Source organism: Varroa destructor, unplaced genomic scaffold, assembly GCF_002443255.2.
Source record: "Varroa destructor unplaced genomic scaffold, Vdes_3.0 BEIS01000001.1, whole genome shotgun sequence".
NCBI classification, from domain to species: Eukaryota; Metazoa; Arthropoda; class Arachnida; order Mesostigmata; family Varroidae; genus Varroa; species Varroa destructor.
Genome location: NW_019211454.1, coordinates 16107592 through 16120838, shown reverse-complemented (window position 1 = coordinate 16120838; position 13247 = coordinate 16107592). Strand labels below are relative to the sequence as shown.

Genomic DNA, 13247 nt, shown 5'->3' with positions numbered 1-13247 from the left:
TACATATGAATTTATCTAGTCAGACATCACGTGCAGATACATATTGCACATACATCTTTTATATACATAAAAAATGTTAAAACATTAAAATTATATGGGAAGGTACCACTTACTCTGCCATACGTTGACAAGCAACAGCTTATAGATCTACTGGCAAGTAGGTTACTGGCAAGTAATTGGTATCTTCTAGATCTCTGAAAAATACATATGAATGTTTTGGTTACAGATGTTATGCGATGTGATAGACTATTAAAATGATGCTCAATTGTATACAATAAAAAAATATTTAATAGCCGATGGAGCATTTTCTTGTGCGAATAAACACCAAATAATCAAAGTATTTTAAAATAATTGAGATATCAAATTCATTGTCAATGAAACTAGTCATCAAAAAATAGGTTGTTCCAATTAAATACATATATATAGACATGTGTGCTATACATACTTCCAGTATACATCTGTTAAGTTATGTATACCACCCTAATAGTTAATACGTAATCAATAAAATATTACTTGCTGAAAATCATACTTGCTGTATTTTCTTTGTAGGTAGTTTAGTAATATATGTGTTTAAAGACGTACTTAGTATTCTAATGTTCCGTTGAAAATTAGCCAGAAAAAATTAGATCGCAGACGATGATTGGGGCATAACAAATCAACTGTATAGTCACTTATCTCTAGTGTCGTAACTTTTTAAGCGGGGAACTATCGTAGGGTAACAATTTTTGTATACAGGAGACGTTTGAATATCGAAGATTTATGTCGATTTGCTAGTTATTCCCGTATTCGCTTGAAAGAGGCAGCATGTGGGACCAATCTATGCGCTCGGTCATAACACTTTTATCGTTCTGAGTCAACCTGAGCAACCAATTGTAACCCTTGTGTAGCTTTAAAATAGTTACTAGTTATCTCTAAGGTGTGGCTGCATTAACTCTATTTTGAGCTATTAACACAATAAACGCCCCACAATGCGTCAGATTATTAAAATGCTGCTGACTGTTGTGTATGTATTGAAATGCCATTGTGTAACATTAGAATGTTTTTGTCGAAGCGTTCTGGTATTGTTTATTATATTTTTGCAGCCCAACTCTCAAAATTGTTCTATAACTTCATGGAGTCACTCGTCCAAGCTTCTGATCGCCTAACGATAAGCGGTGGGTCTGCAGAATTAATTATTCAGTGCTCTAATACCTTGAGGAACTGTCGGACAATATAGCTACTTGCTTCTCCAGTGCCTCACAAACAATGTCTGTGTTTTGTATGCAATATATTTTCTGTCACTTCATAAAAGTCGCTAAATGGCATGTTTTTAATAGATCCTGATACACGTGGGAGTTAATGGTGTGTGTAATTTACGCTCATATGAGATTTCTTTTACATAAGATTTATATGGAGGAAAATTTGCCAATTAAAAACACATGAGACTCGAAAAGATTTTTTTTTCTAGGCAGCGCGGGGTATATCACGAAGTATGAACTTTGTCTGGTTGTATTCTGAATATCCAGGATTTAGTGGCTACCCGAGGAAGAGCTCAGGTCCGAGGAAGAAGGTCTACACTCCATCTCTCGCCTCTTCACATCTCCACTCTTCGCAGAACATGAGATCTAAAGTGATCCTAGGGACAGTAGAACTTGTCAGACATCAATATGTTCGATTGAATTCTTTACTTTCGACTTGTTAGTTCAGTTGGGCTTTCGAATGTCCTCCAGTCGTTTTTTCACTCATTGTGTCTAAGCGACGTAACGGAAGAAAACCCTGCCTATTTCAATATGGGTTAATTACGTGGATTTTATACAGCATCTACAGTATCAGTACGAATATTATGTACATATATATGAATATAGACCACGTTACGGTATGATAAATATAATCTCCTTTAATTAAAAGTCCCATAGTTTCCGAACTGATAAAATGTGGGCAAACCAAACACTGGTTCAAATTCTATTAATTATTAAATTATTATTATCCATTAATATCTTGATTTAATCGAAGAAGCGTTGGATAACAGAAGCGTATATTCAATGCCGCCTATTGACGATTAAAGAATATCAGCACGAAAACAAACTGGTTTTATTTAGTTTCGAATGAGTCAATTAACTCTGTTAGTCTGTTAATAATGGATTAACAGATCGGGTACGTCAATTGAAAATACGGGCTGGTGACGGTGTTGTGTACACCTGATGCCTAACCATGGTCCCTAAAACCGCATTTACGTCACAAATAAGTTAGCCGTAACGAGAATATTATTTATTGTTAAGCCAGATCAAGGTGAGGTCTAACTAAATAATAGGGTAAAGGTTTTACAGTTATACACTTGTTGATATCCTTGACGCGGAGTGGTTCTCGTACGAGATCGGCCAGCATCACATTTACTTGGTTGAGATCTGCGTGAATCATGCAGAGCTCCTTGAGATTCCGTAGCGTTTTTGACAGTCGCTGTGTAATAGGCTAACTTCTAGCATCTCGAAGACGATGCGTGTATGTCGTTTGTAATCGAAGAATTTCAAGAGCTCGCATGAAGTGTTTTCGACGGGTAGCCAGTGAAATATTGAATTTTCATTCTTATGCTTTCTTAGGTGTTGCAGATCGTTTTCAAAGACTTTGACAGCAAACACTTCATTTGAGCCCTTGTTGCAGCATTTAATCACTTGTCCATACGAGTTCAGCGCTATGTTCTTAATTAACTCACGGTCGGTCTCGAAAATCAAAGATGACAAGGTGACGACAAGGAAAGAACCGGCCGAACACGATGATATCGAGTTTCTCTGATATTTGCATACGTTTCTACAACTCTTATTTAGCTTTCAGCTACATAGATATTTTGATTATCTCTATTTTAATAGTCCGAAATTTAAGGATGGGGAGTAGGCGATTAAGAGTTGCGTAGTTGCATGAAAATGGACTTGAAAGACCCAAGGGTTTGTTAGCGATATGTCAAAAATCAGAAGATAAGATAAAGAAACGCAGAATGGGTGAAGCTGAACACGAAACAACCAGGAGTTTATCTAGCTCCTAAGGTAGTAGAAGGAAGAAATATCGATGGCAGAATGTTCGGCAAACACTCATTTTTCGGTAAATCGATCACTCATAGAGCTGTGTTAACCGAGCGTGCGTAACAAAAATATGGTGCAGAAGTCTTTTGTATGTTATAGACACTGGTTCAACTAAAGACCCTGAAAGGAGATTGGCAACGCGCTACACGGATATTCTTCTTCGAAAAAATCGATATTAGTTTATACCTATGTGTCTTAAGGTGACCTAAAAAAACTCAAGCTAAAGTGCTGAAGAAGTGCCGGTGATCGACTGCAGTTCTGCACGTACGTTATTAATACGTTAAAATACATAAGTCGTTTTACGCTAAGCCGTTCACCTATTTACTCAGACTCTATTCCGCTTTTGCTTGATACCAAGTGCTCCATCAATGTTATAAAGAAAGCCACCTTACAAGAGAGAAGACCAAGGGCCATATTGAGGACCTAATAGGTATGCATGGCTGGAGATGAACAAGAAGGAAAACTCATGCTTGAGGTTGAATGTGTACGCTCGGTATTTGGCTGACGGTTCAACGTAGTTTAAATCCATAACAAGAAAAGGAATTTAAAGAATCTCCATTTAGCTCCTGCGTACATTCAGCATATCTTAAAAATGGTACTCAGCAGTTGATCTGGAACGGTTTGCCGACTGGTTGATACCTTGATTACACATAAGCTTAAACGGCCCCCAAAATCAATTTAGTCGAACACTTAGTAATGACGAAATTACTGGGGGAAAAAAACAGGTACTAGTCATTCTTGACGCCTACATCAAACGTATATGTTCACAAACAACCTCTAAAACATTTTTTCATGGGAGCAAGTTAGGGATTTTAAAAAGGTTTTTAGCCACAGGGCTGCTGCATAACGGCTGACAATCTTAAGTGTAGTCTGAGTGGGGAATTTGTCGGCGCTCTCCTAATAATCAGGAGGTGCAGGTCGCACACATTTACATTTCCGTATCACCCCACTGTAGTCTGCGTACCATAAAGTCTTTCGTCCAGAATTTAGCAGCAGCCTTACTGCTCTAGTGAGCGAGTATAAACAATTAAAACGATATCCTTTAATCAAATAAATAGAAGAAAGAAAGTATAGACTGTATCCAGTTGACATTTAATACGACAAGTACGATGCGATGCTACAAGCTTGGGCAAACATTCACCCCATTCTCACAAGATTCTACTATGCATACACCGAATCCCATAAAACAAGCGCTATTAAATTAAAATTGACCTCCCAGTAATCTACGGTCGTGATTTATTTTTAATTTATTCGACTTTCGCTTTCATTTTTACTGCTGTGCCATTTTTTTTATACTAAGAATCGCCTTTCAGCGCAGCTCTATTTGAATAGCTCTATGCGAGTGGATCTGGACCGATCGTAACATACTCCCTCTGCACAGACGCCTAGCCAATCAGTAACAATCAAACCACACAGACCTGCAAAAAGTACTATGATTTACTTTTAAAAATCACATAAAACCTTTTTAGGAGATATTAAATATTTTTAGGAGGAATAAATTAATTGTATTTTTGTATTGCAAAACTCGGCGAATGTGTGTTGATATTTACCAGCCGGAACATTGCCGCCTATTAGCTTGTCCGCGGCTTTTTCAAATTTATCGAGAGGGTTGAAAGCTTTGAGTGAGCACGCACCATTAGCTATGAAATTTGGTAAATATTTCTTTGCTGTTTTCAACTATAAATTTATCGAATGACATCAAACAGTAATCTATTCGAAGGCCACTGCATTTAGAATCTCTGACAGAGCTTGGCCGAAGTTTACTGTTTTCCTTGCTCGCAAACAGCAGCAGCAGATAGCGAACTCCGGCAGTAAATTTTATCCAGTCTAGGTCGGTGAGCAGCGATGTAAATTGTAGGTATGATTTTACAATACTGACGTCCTATGTGATGCGCAATACGTCCACGTGCAATCATTCACTTCTTTCTCACGGAATTCTATCATATATACATCGAATCTTGTCAAATAAGTACTATTTAATTTAAATATGATCTTTTGATAATCTACTAACGCAATTGGCTCATAATCAAGTAAACCTCCCAAAAAGTATTTTTGCTGTTGTGCCGTTTTATATATGATTTAAAACAGCTTCTTTGCGTTGTGGGAAATGCCATACAGGTTTGAATTACAAGAGATTTTCAATTTTTAATTTCAATAATTCAATTTTAATTTAATAATTCAATTTTTTTAGTAACACCCCGCCGTGGCTTCAAGTTACTAAAAACCTTTAACTGCTGCTAAATTGTATTTATAGTTTAAGATTTTAGTTATCCATTATTATTTATTTATAGCTTATATGTAATATGAGCTTGTTCTAACGAGATACATGGAACTGACGAATTTGTTCACCAATATTACTACAGTTACGTAAGAAGGCTATTTGTATTAAACTCTATTTCAGAAGTTCTTGATCAACGTCTAACATATAATCCGGACAGAATTATTATACAGACTATGATGAGCATTTTGATAAAAGAGTGACTGGCAAAAGCTAATACGAAAGCGAAACGCCTCGTAAGTGAATTTTCTTATATTAACATATTTAATTTGACTTACCTTAAATAAATATTCACGAAATAAGATATTCACGAAGCCTGTAAGACAAACATGGATCATAAACTTCAAACGAACGCAGGAAACTTGGCTGCGCTTTATCGCAAGTTGTGAACTCAAACTTAATGGTTGTCGCAGGAAGTGTAAGGTTGAACCTGAAGCGCCTTCCAACTTTTGCTAACTAGCTTATTTTATTCAAACTGATCGCTTTAGAGCTGTGTTCGAAACTTGCACTCTGCTTACATAAACCTGTAGAACTTCGGGATGTCAGATCTAACCAGACAAAGTTTCCGGTTAAGATTTGAATGAGTTGCTTTCTCGTGTGTTTGCATTTTGGCATGCCGCCTACATTTGGCATAGAGCCTGATTCTCAGTAATACAATCTTTCATCGACAAACCGTCCTAATTAGATATCCATGCTTTACCTATAACTTAGCAAGAATAATATTGTCATTTCAAATACTAGGCAAAAGGATATGAAAAAGCATATCAGATCTTCTTAATAGGTTAAACCTGCACAGACAATACGCATGCTTTGTTGGGTAGCTTTTATTGACACGTGAACTGTAGATTAATGGTAAGAATACGTTGATTATGGTACAATTTAAAGATAAAGATAAATCATATAGTTAAATTGTCAAATCTCCAGCGGTTCTTTTACCGTAGCTTGTATAGCATTCTTCGCTGAAAATTTCCAGCACCAACTTAACCGGGACTTATACAGAGCGCTTATTAAAGCGGAAAGCACAGATATTAAAAAGCGACTTGCATTTATCTATAAAGTTCAAGCTTTTTTAATAACCCCCGCGACAAGCTTCATTTTAATGTCAACCGTATTGATTAATTTTTCAAACGTTATCTTTATGACGACTAGGCTAATAATAAAACATCGTTTATTATTACATTAATTTGTTTGCATATAATTCAAGTTGGTACAAGTTGATAATTACGCAGTGCAAATTTTTTGCTTCATGTAACTGCGGATTTAACGGAATCATTAGAAGCATTCGATAATACCAAATATAATATAATACGCTCACATGATTCACTACCCTGCTACTAAGCTTAATTACGACGTTTTTATTTCACTGGACCCTTTCAGTTTACTATTTGTATCCTTGGAGAGACGTGTAATGAGTTTCGTGTGGGGTGTAAGGATGTGAAACAAATATTGATAATATATCACCTTATTTGAGTGTCAAATATTTAATTATCAATTTGTCGTATTCAATGCCGTAGTCTAATGGTTAGGATTCTTAATTTTTATTCAGGTGGCACGCGTGGAATTTCCGGCGTCAGATCATTTGTCGTTTTATTGTGAAATGGTTAGTTTAAATTCAGCATTACGATTATACGTATCGAAGAAAGGTCTTTCTGTTGGTTCCTTTTAGTTATCTAACTTTGTCGTAGATCCGTAGAACAAAAACAGCCGGAAGTGCCTAATATTTACCAAGCGGCTCATTTTTCTAAAAAATGACTAAATAATTAATAAACTGAGGACATCTCATTACACGGCATATATTTCAGCTTCTATGTCAGTTTTGATCCGGAAAAATTTTATCACCGACACCTCTAATTGAAACAGGAAGTTCCATTACGAAAGCCTTTTTTGTCATAGCAAAAACCTGTAGAAAATTAAATTTAAAGACATTTACTGAGGGATTGTTCAATCCTTGTAAGATACTTTGAGGAACTGTCCGCGTATATCAAGTAGTGAACACGATGATGCTCCAAGTTGGCCCTAAGGCACTTCTTAAATTATGCGAGTCCATTCCCTACGCGCCCTAACCTAAGCATTTTCTAAATGGCCGACATAATCATGAATAGCATCACTCACCGTTTACTTATTATTTTTTGCATAAGAATATAGAAGATTGTTTTATAAAATATATAGAAAATTGTAGGATCGTCCTATTCTAAAGGTATCGATTTTATCGTTTACATAGGTGTGGTATAATGTTTTTATTCGTCATAACTTAGCAGAAATAGAAAAATATTTGCTTGAGCAATGCTGAATCCTTCGCAAGGGACGAGGCATAAGCTTCGGGTTCGAAATGTCTTGATTTACGGGGGTTGTCAGGAGACAACCCCCTTTTGTAGTACGTTTCAGGTAAATAAGGAGAGGCAACACAATGACGTAAACTACACGTAAACATGACGGAAACTGGAAAAAGCTACTGAAGTTTAAGGCCTTGCTATATATAGCAACGTGCTTCGCTACTGTTCGAGGTGGGCCATATGACACCAGATGAAAGCTAAAAGGATTTATCTTGCAAACTCCGGCCGCTTTGCCCTGGGTCCAAATAGAAGGTCCAAAGGGTTTTTCTAGTGAAAACGGTTTACTCCATGATGAAAATCCTGGCAGTCACGTTTGCTATATGAGCAATAGTGTATAGCGTTAACATCTCATATTCATATGATTTATTCGAACATTAGTAGCGGACCTAAACTGTATTTAGTCTGAGTTCGTGAAATGTCGACTCTGCGGCGGCTTATTTGGGCTTAAACCCTTTTACATTGCAATTAAAGAAATTTCAAAGAAGAAAAATTAATCAAATTAAAGAAATCAAAGAAAAAAAACGAATGTAAGCAATAAGAAACTGCCAGTTCGAACACGGTTAGGGCATAAGGCCCTAAGTGGAAAATATGCTTAAGCCCTTTTTCGTGAAAAGTCATTAATCTAAGTCGGTTCCGAAACCAGCGTTACAAATTATTATTGAAACAACAATCGTTCCATTTTATACTGAATGGTAACGGTAAACAAAATGATGAAGGTTTAGCGGACAGCTTCAGATATCTGCGTACAGGTAAAGACGTTTCTTTACTGGTGAGCAAACGAAGGTAGTCACTACGACAAGAAGGTTGCTTGGACCAGCCGTAGTTAAGAAGGACTACAACACACAGAAAATAAACAGAAACGTAAAGGATTCAATGATCTTTTGGAGCGCAAACTTCTCTATCGCTAATGACTAATCCGCGATTAAATCTATGAAACATACCAAGAGAAGATTGAATAATTTTACCCTCGGATTATAAAAGTTATCTGTTAAACATTGGGCTATCAGTCAAAGAGCCCTAGTTCAGAAAACGTTAGATTAGGTAAGAGTTTATGGCTTTGCGAATTATACAGAATATGGAGGATGTAGTAACTAAAGATGTAAACCATACAAGAGTCCACACGCAAACACTATACAGACTAGAATTTCATGTAATAGAAAAAGAGCGATTTTGCAAGCGAAAATTGCACGGGATAGGACAATAGGTGAATCGTCGATGAAAGCCGTCTCTGTATAACATTGTTAATGTTATGGGTTTATCCAAAAGCAAACAATGATGTGATGGTAGACTGATCCATTTGCTATTAGATTTATCCGCAGGAATATGCCGAGTCTTTGTTGGAGTTTCTATTCTATTTGCTAGTACCTCGTTTCGCGTTTATTTACATTTTCTGGAAAACTATCCAACTTATTTTATCAGAAAAGACTTTTAAACGTCGTTCGACACAGCTCTATCGAATTACACAAAAATCTGTTTAAAAAGCGCGCCGTTTGCGCTCAATCTCGAACCAAGTTGAACAATACAGGTAGCGTCTGAAATCTAGTATTTACTGAAGAAAAAGACAGATGCAACATTGAGTGAAAACACCGATTTTTAAACAACGTTTCAACTTGACGCCATTATTTTTTCCTTGAGTGATTAACCAAGAGATGACAGCTGGCTTAATTAACAACGAAACAAACGTTTTACTTTCTTGATTGAGGCCTTGCATTATTAAAAAATAGAGATAGAGAGAGAGAGAGGCAAAGGAGCGAGAGAGAAATCCTCTCTTGTTAGGGAGAATATAATCAAATCGATTACACATATTCTACGAAATGCTTAACGAGTTTTTCATTGATCGATGCTTATTATGAGTGTGAAAAAAGTGAGACGCACATAGACCTCTCTGTATGCAGCGTTGTCAATACTAATTTGTAGGTGTGTCCGTATGAAAGCACGTTCAGGATCGAAAAACGACCTACGCTTTAAACACTATAATTTATATCTAAATTTAGTGCGCAACTCAGTCTGGCGCAATACATATGTATAGTAGATAGAAACAATCACCACTGCACGGCCCCGCTAGAACCAAAACGACAATTTACGACCTGCATCTCTCCATAGAACAAAGTAGTGCTGCAGCTACATCGACTGCGATCTTCGAACATGTAGAACGCATGCACGAATGCTTCGTATGGGATAAAGAAAAATGGAACACATTATTCGACTAGAAGTTCGATTAAATCTACTCCTAAAGACCCATAACAGGGAAACAGTATGTATTCCTTAAGCGATGTTATTTATTATACTCCATATTAGTTACCATAACTCGCTTTTTTTTTAGATTGAAACCAAATCTTTTTATACGTTTTTCTTTTTAGCATATAAACCTTTTTTCCGTTTTAAGGTGTAATTTACTCTTTAGACTTGCAACCGTGAATAAAACGGTCTAGCTTAATTCTTATGCGTAGATTAGATAATAATATAAGAGTCATATTAACGACATTAATATAATGCTTTACTTCACCGTCATTTTACAGTTCGTACAAATTAATTAGCCCCGTTCGCCTTGTACGAAGCCCCGATAGGGCGCGGCGGTAGCGACTTTGCCTAATAATCATAGAGGTACGTGAGACTGTTTAAATTCGGTTTCCGTAATGATGTTGTGGTAATACATTTAATTTCTAATCTCAGAAGTATATACTGGTCTAGGCCAGGCGTAGATAGGCTCTTTTGTTTTGTCCTGAAAGAGGCAGTCGTTTGAAACAGTACCAATGGGTGAATGCTGAAAGCAGTGCTGGACATGAAAACTTCGGGCGTTGAAATCCGAACACTGATACATTTCAACTCTCCATTAAGACAATTCGACTAATAGGAAAGTTTTGAATGTAGTAATTTCCTCTCGTACTCAATCCCCCACATTGTTTGCAAAGAGTTTTATCCTTCCTTGGTATACCTCTCCCTTTGATAGATCGCTGGAAGAATTGCAAGCATAGGCTCTAGGGCCCACCGTAGGAGTTATGAGTTAGGAAGTTACTTCGTCTCTATATTAGGCGCATACTGAAGCTGCAAAAAACAACTAGATAACACTGTATAACTGTCAAGCCATTTCCTTTTAGTAACGGTAAGTTGATTTTGAAGTAAGTATCATTCGACCTTTTTTTAGGCGGATATGTACATGAATTACCCAGACGCCAGACAACACGATAAGGTCTGTTCAACTAGAAAAATGATTTACGTGTTTTATGATCAAGCTCTCATGCGGTTTTTGTCGGTATGCTAAGCCTCTGACTATTCTAATCATGATTGATCGGATAACAGGTAACGACAACATTGATCGGATAAAAGTGCGGAGTAAGGTCACAGGTTCAAAACGGGTGAAAACAAGATAGAACAGGTGTTTCTTTACTATTTTTTTAAAAAAAAAAACGTTATACAAACTTGAATAGTACACTGGTCGCAAAGATTCATATATATTACGCGGCAAAAACCTGGCGCCGCACTGTTTCTAGTTATCTTTTAGCGTAGTAAAAAATAAATGCTCGGTTTTTTACTTCATAGGAGTTTTATATTTGCTTTTATCTAACACTATCTTCAGTAATGTCAGCCGTGACCATGAAGGCTATTGATCAGGACAATGCCATACGAGGAGTGCTGAACCTAATTTATCGTGAGCAACCGTTTTATGACAAATCATTGGCTGCGACCGCGAACTGATTATTGAGAAGTGCTATCTCGTCACTGCTTCGTCGTATTTAAGACTCTAATGTCAAAAAGAAAACTTGGCTTTGCTAGACAAACCACTCGTTAACTTGTTTCGAGACGCTGAACAAGCAGAGCTATGATAGTCATTACACTAAACTAGTTGCTTTTTTTCATTCCATATCTGCCCCAAGTATGACAAACGGCAAGACCGCAGAGAATGATCCATCCATACGTTTTTATTGGCATAATGTGGATAGTATAGAAATAATACTTGTAACCCGTGAAAATATATACTTTTACATTAAAACATTTTAATGATACTAATGCCAGCTTATGTGTATGTCTAGTTTCGCAGAATATTATGGTTTTTTCAATACTCTGTTATCTGTAATCATTCTTCCTACAGCTACCTTCAATAGAGGTTCCTACAGTTCAAATGTATATCAAGGTATATACAGAAAATTTTTATCTATTTTTTTGTTTTTTTTAAATATTTGTCGGGATATTATTTTAATTCCGCGTTTGAATGATTCTCCAGCTTTTTTCGCAAAAATAAAAAAGTCGTAAGAGTGGAATAAGTATATACTTAAAAAGATAAATGCGAAAACATCCATGGCTTAGAATAGAAAGGCTTACGGAATGAAGTGATTTAAAATCACTTTTTTATTAACAAAAAAAAAACAAGCTCGGTATCAATCAGCGTTATCATGTGGCCACAGATCAATACCGCCAATGAACCTACTGCGGTAATACGATGAACAAATTTTTGAAGTAGCAGCAGATACGCTGCGATTTCACCGAACAGAAATTCGCTTAAAATGTTTGCTCTTGTTAAGCCCTATCGTTTTCAAAATAATTTAAAAGATCCAATTTTGTAACAATTTCGTACATTGAAGACTTTATTTGGAAACGGTATCTTATTTGAAGGTTTCGGTTTGCTGTTACCGAGGTTACATTGCTAGTTCTGAAGACATAGTGTATGAAAAGATACATAATTTTAGTTATATTCATCTTCTTTCATGAAAAGTAGGACTATCAAAGGTTGAACTAGAATCAATAAGGCGGACAAAAGTGGTCAACTGGCTTAGACAGTGTTATTCAACAAGGCCACCATGATATACTGGGTTCACAATACAACCTGCCTAACTACCGTCGAAATCAACGTCATTCATAATGAAACATAGTATAACGTAGGGCTTGCTTCCGACAGAACTAATATTTTGATTTCGATGCCACTGTAGACGGATTTTAGTAGGTCTTTGCGAATCTCCTTCCCAAATCCCTGTGCTGTTCCCTATTTTTCCTTTTACTCTCCCATGCATACACGCACGAAGCGTCGCCAGTGCCCTTTGGGGTTGACAGAAGCTGCTCACAAACACACACCTACCCGCGTGAGCTGAGTAAAGTTTTCCTGCTTAGCTTTGTCTCCTTCGTTAAAGACCATCTGTTGTTGTGAACAGAGAACTGCCGCCTATCCCGTAGCCACGGGGTTCATCAGCGGTTCTTTTCGCTCGTTTTGTGCCAACATCTCGTTCTTTTGCATTTGACCGCATTTGTTCTGCCAAAAGCGAATTTGCCTGGCTGTTGAGGGCATCATATGCCCTCAGCCGCTCCTGGGTATGTGGAGAAAAATCGTTGCAAAGCCGTAAGTGCAAAGATAAAGGTGCTAAGTGCAGATGCCGCTATCTCCTGGCCCCTTTTATCTTAAGCTTCAATGGGAGCTAATGCGTATTATTTGGTCCGATGCGAGTTTCCGCGCATAGGTCGCTATTCCAAGGTTCGAGACAATGGCCGAAGTTTCGAGTCGTGTAGCGTCCCAGTGCTGGTCGGAAGGATCTCCTCATCTATATGGTAAGCGCGAACATTCCAGCTCGTAAATATGTAGATGTATATATATAT

The 13247-nt window shown here is 37.1% G+C and overlaps 1 protein-coding gene across 8 annotated transcripts in view; it reads left to right on the top strand.

Moving 5' to 3' along the window:
- Window positions 1-9107: 9107 nt before the first annotated feature.
- LOC147758310 (uncharacterized) overlaps window positions 9108-13247 on the top strand; it is a 28879-nt gene continuing 24739 nt past the window's right edge. For 2 of the 8 annotated variants that reach the window (XM_086986498.1, XM_086986492.1), the window contains exons 1-2: window positions 9124-9918; window positions 10184-13199. Coding sequence is in view for 3 of the 8 variants with exons in the window: in XM_086986488.1 (XP_086842614.1) it covers window positions 13136-13199 (64 nt within the window). In the remaining 5 variants the exon portion in view is untranslated. Of the gene's footprint in view, window positions 9919-10183; window positions 13200-13247 lie in introns of all 8 variants that reach the window. The other 6 variants (XM_086986488.1, XR_015326039.1, XR_015326036.1 and 3 more) reach the window with 6 other exon arrangements.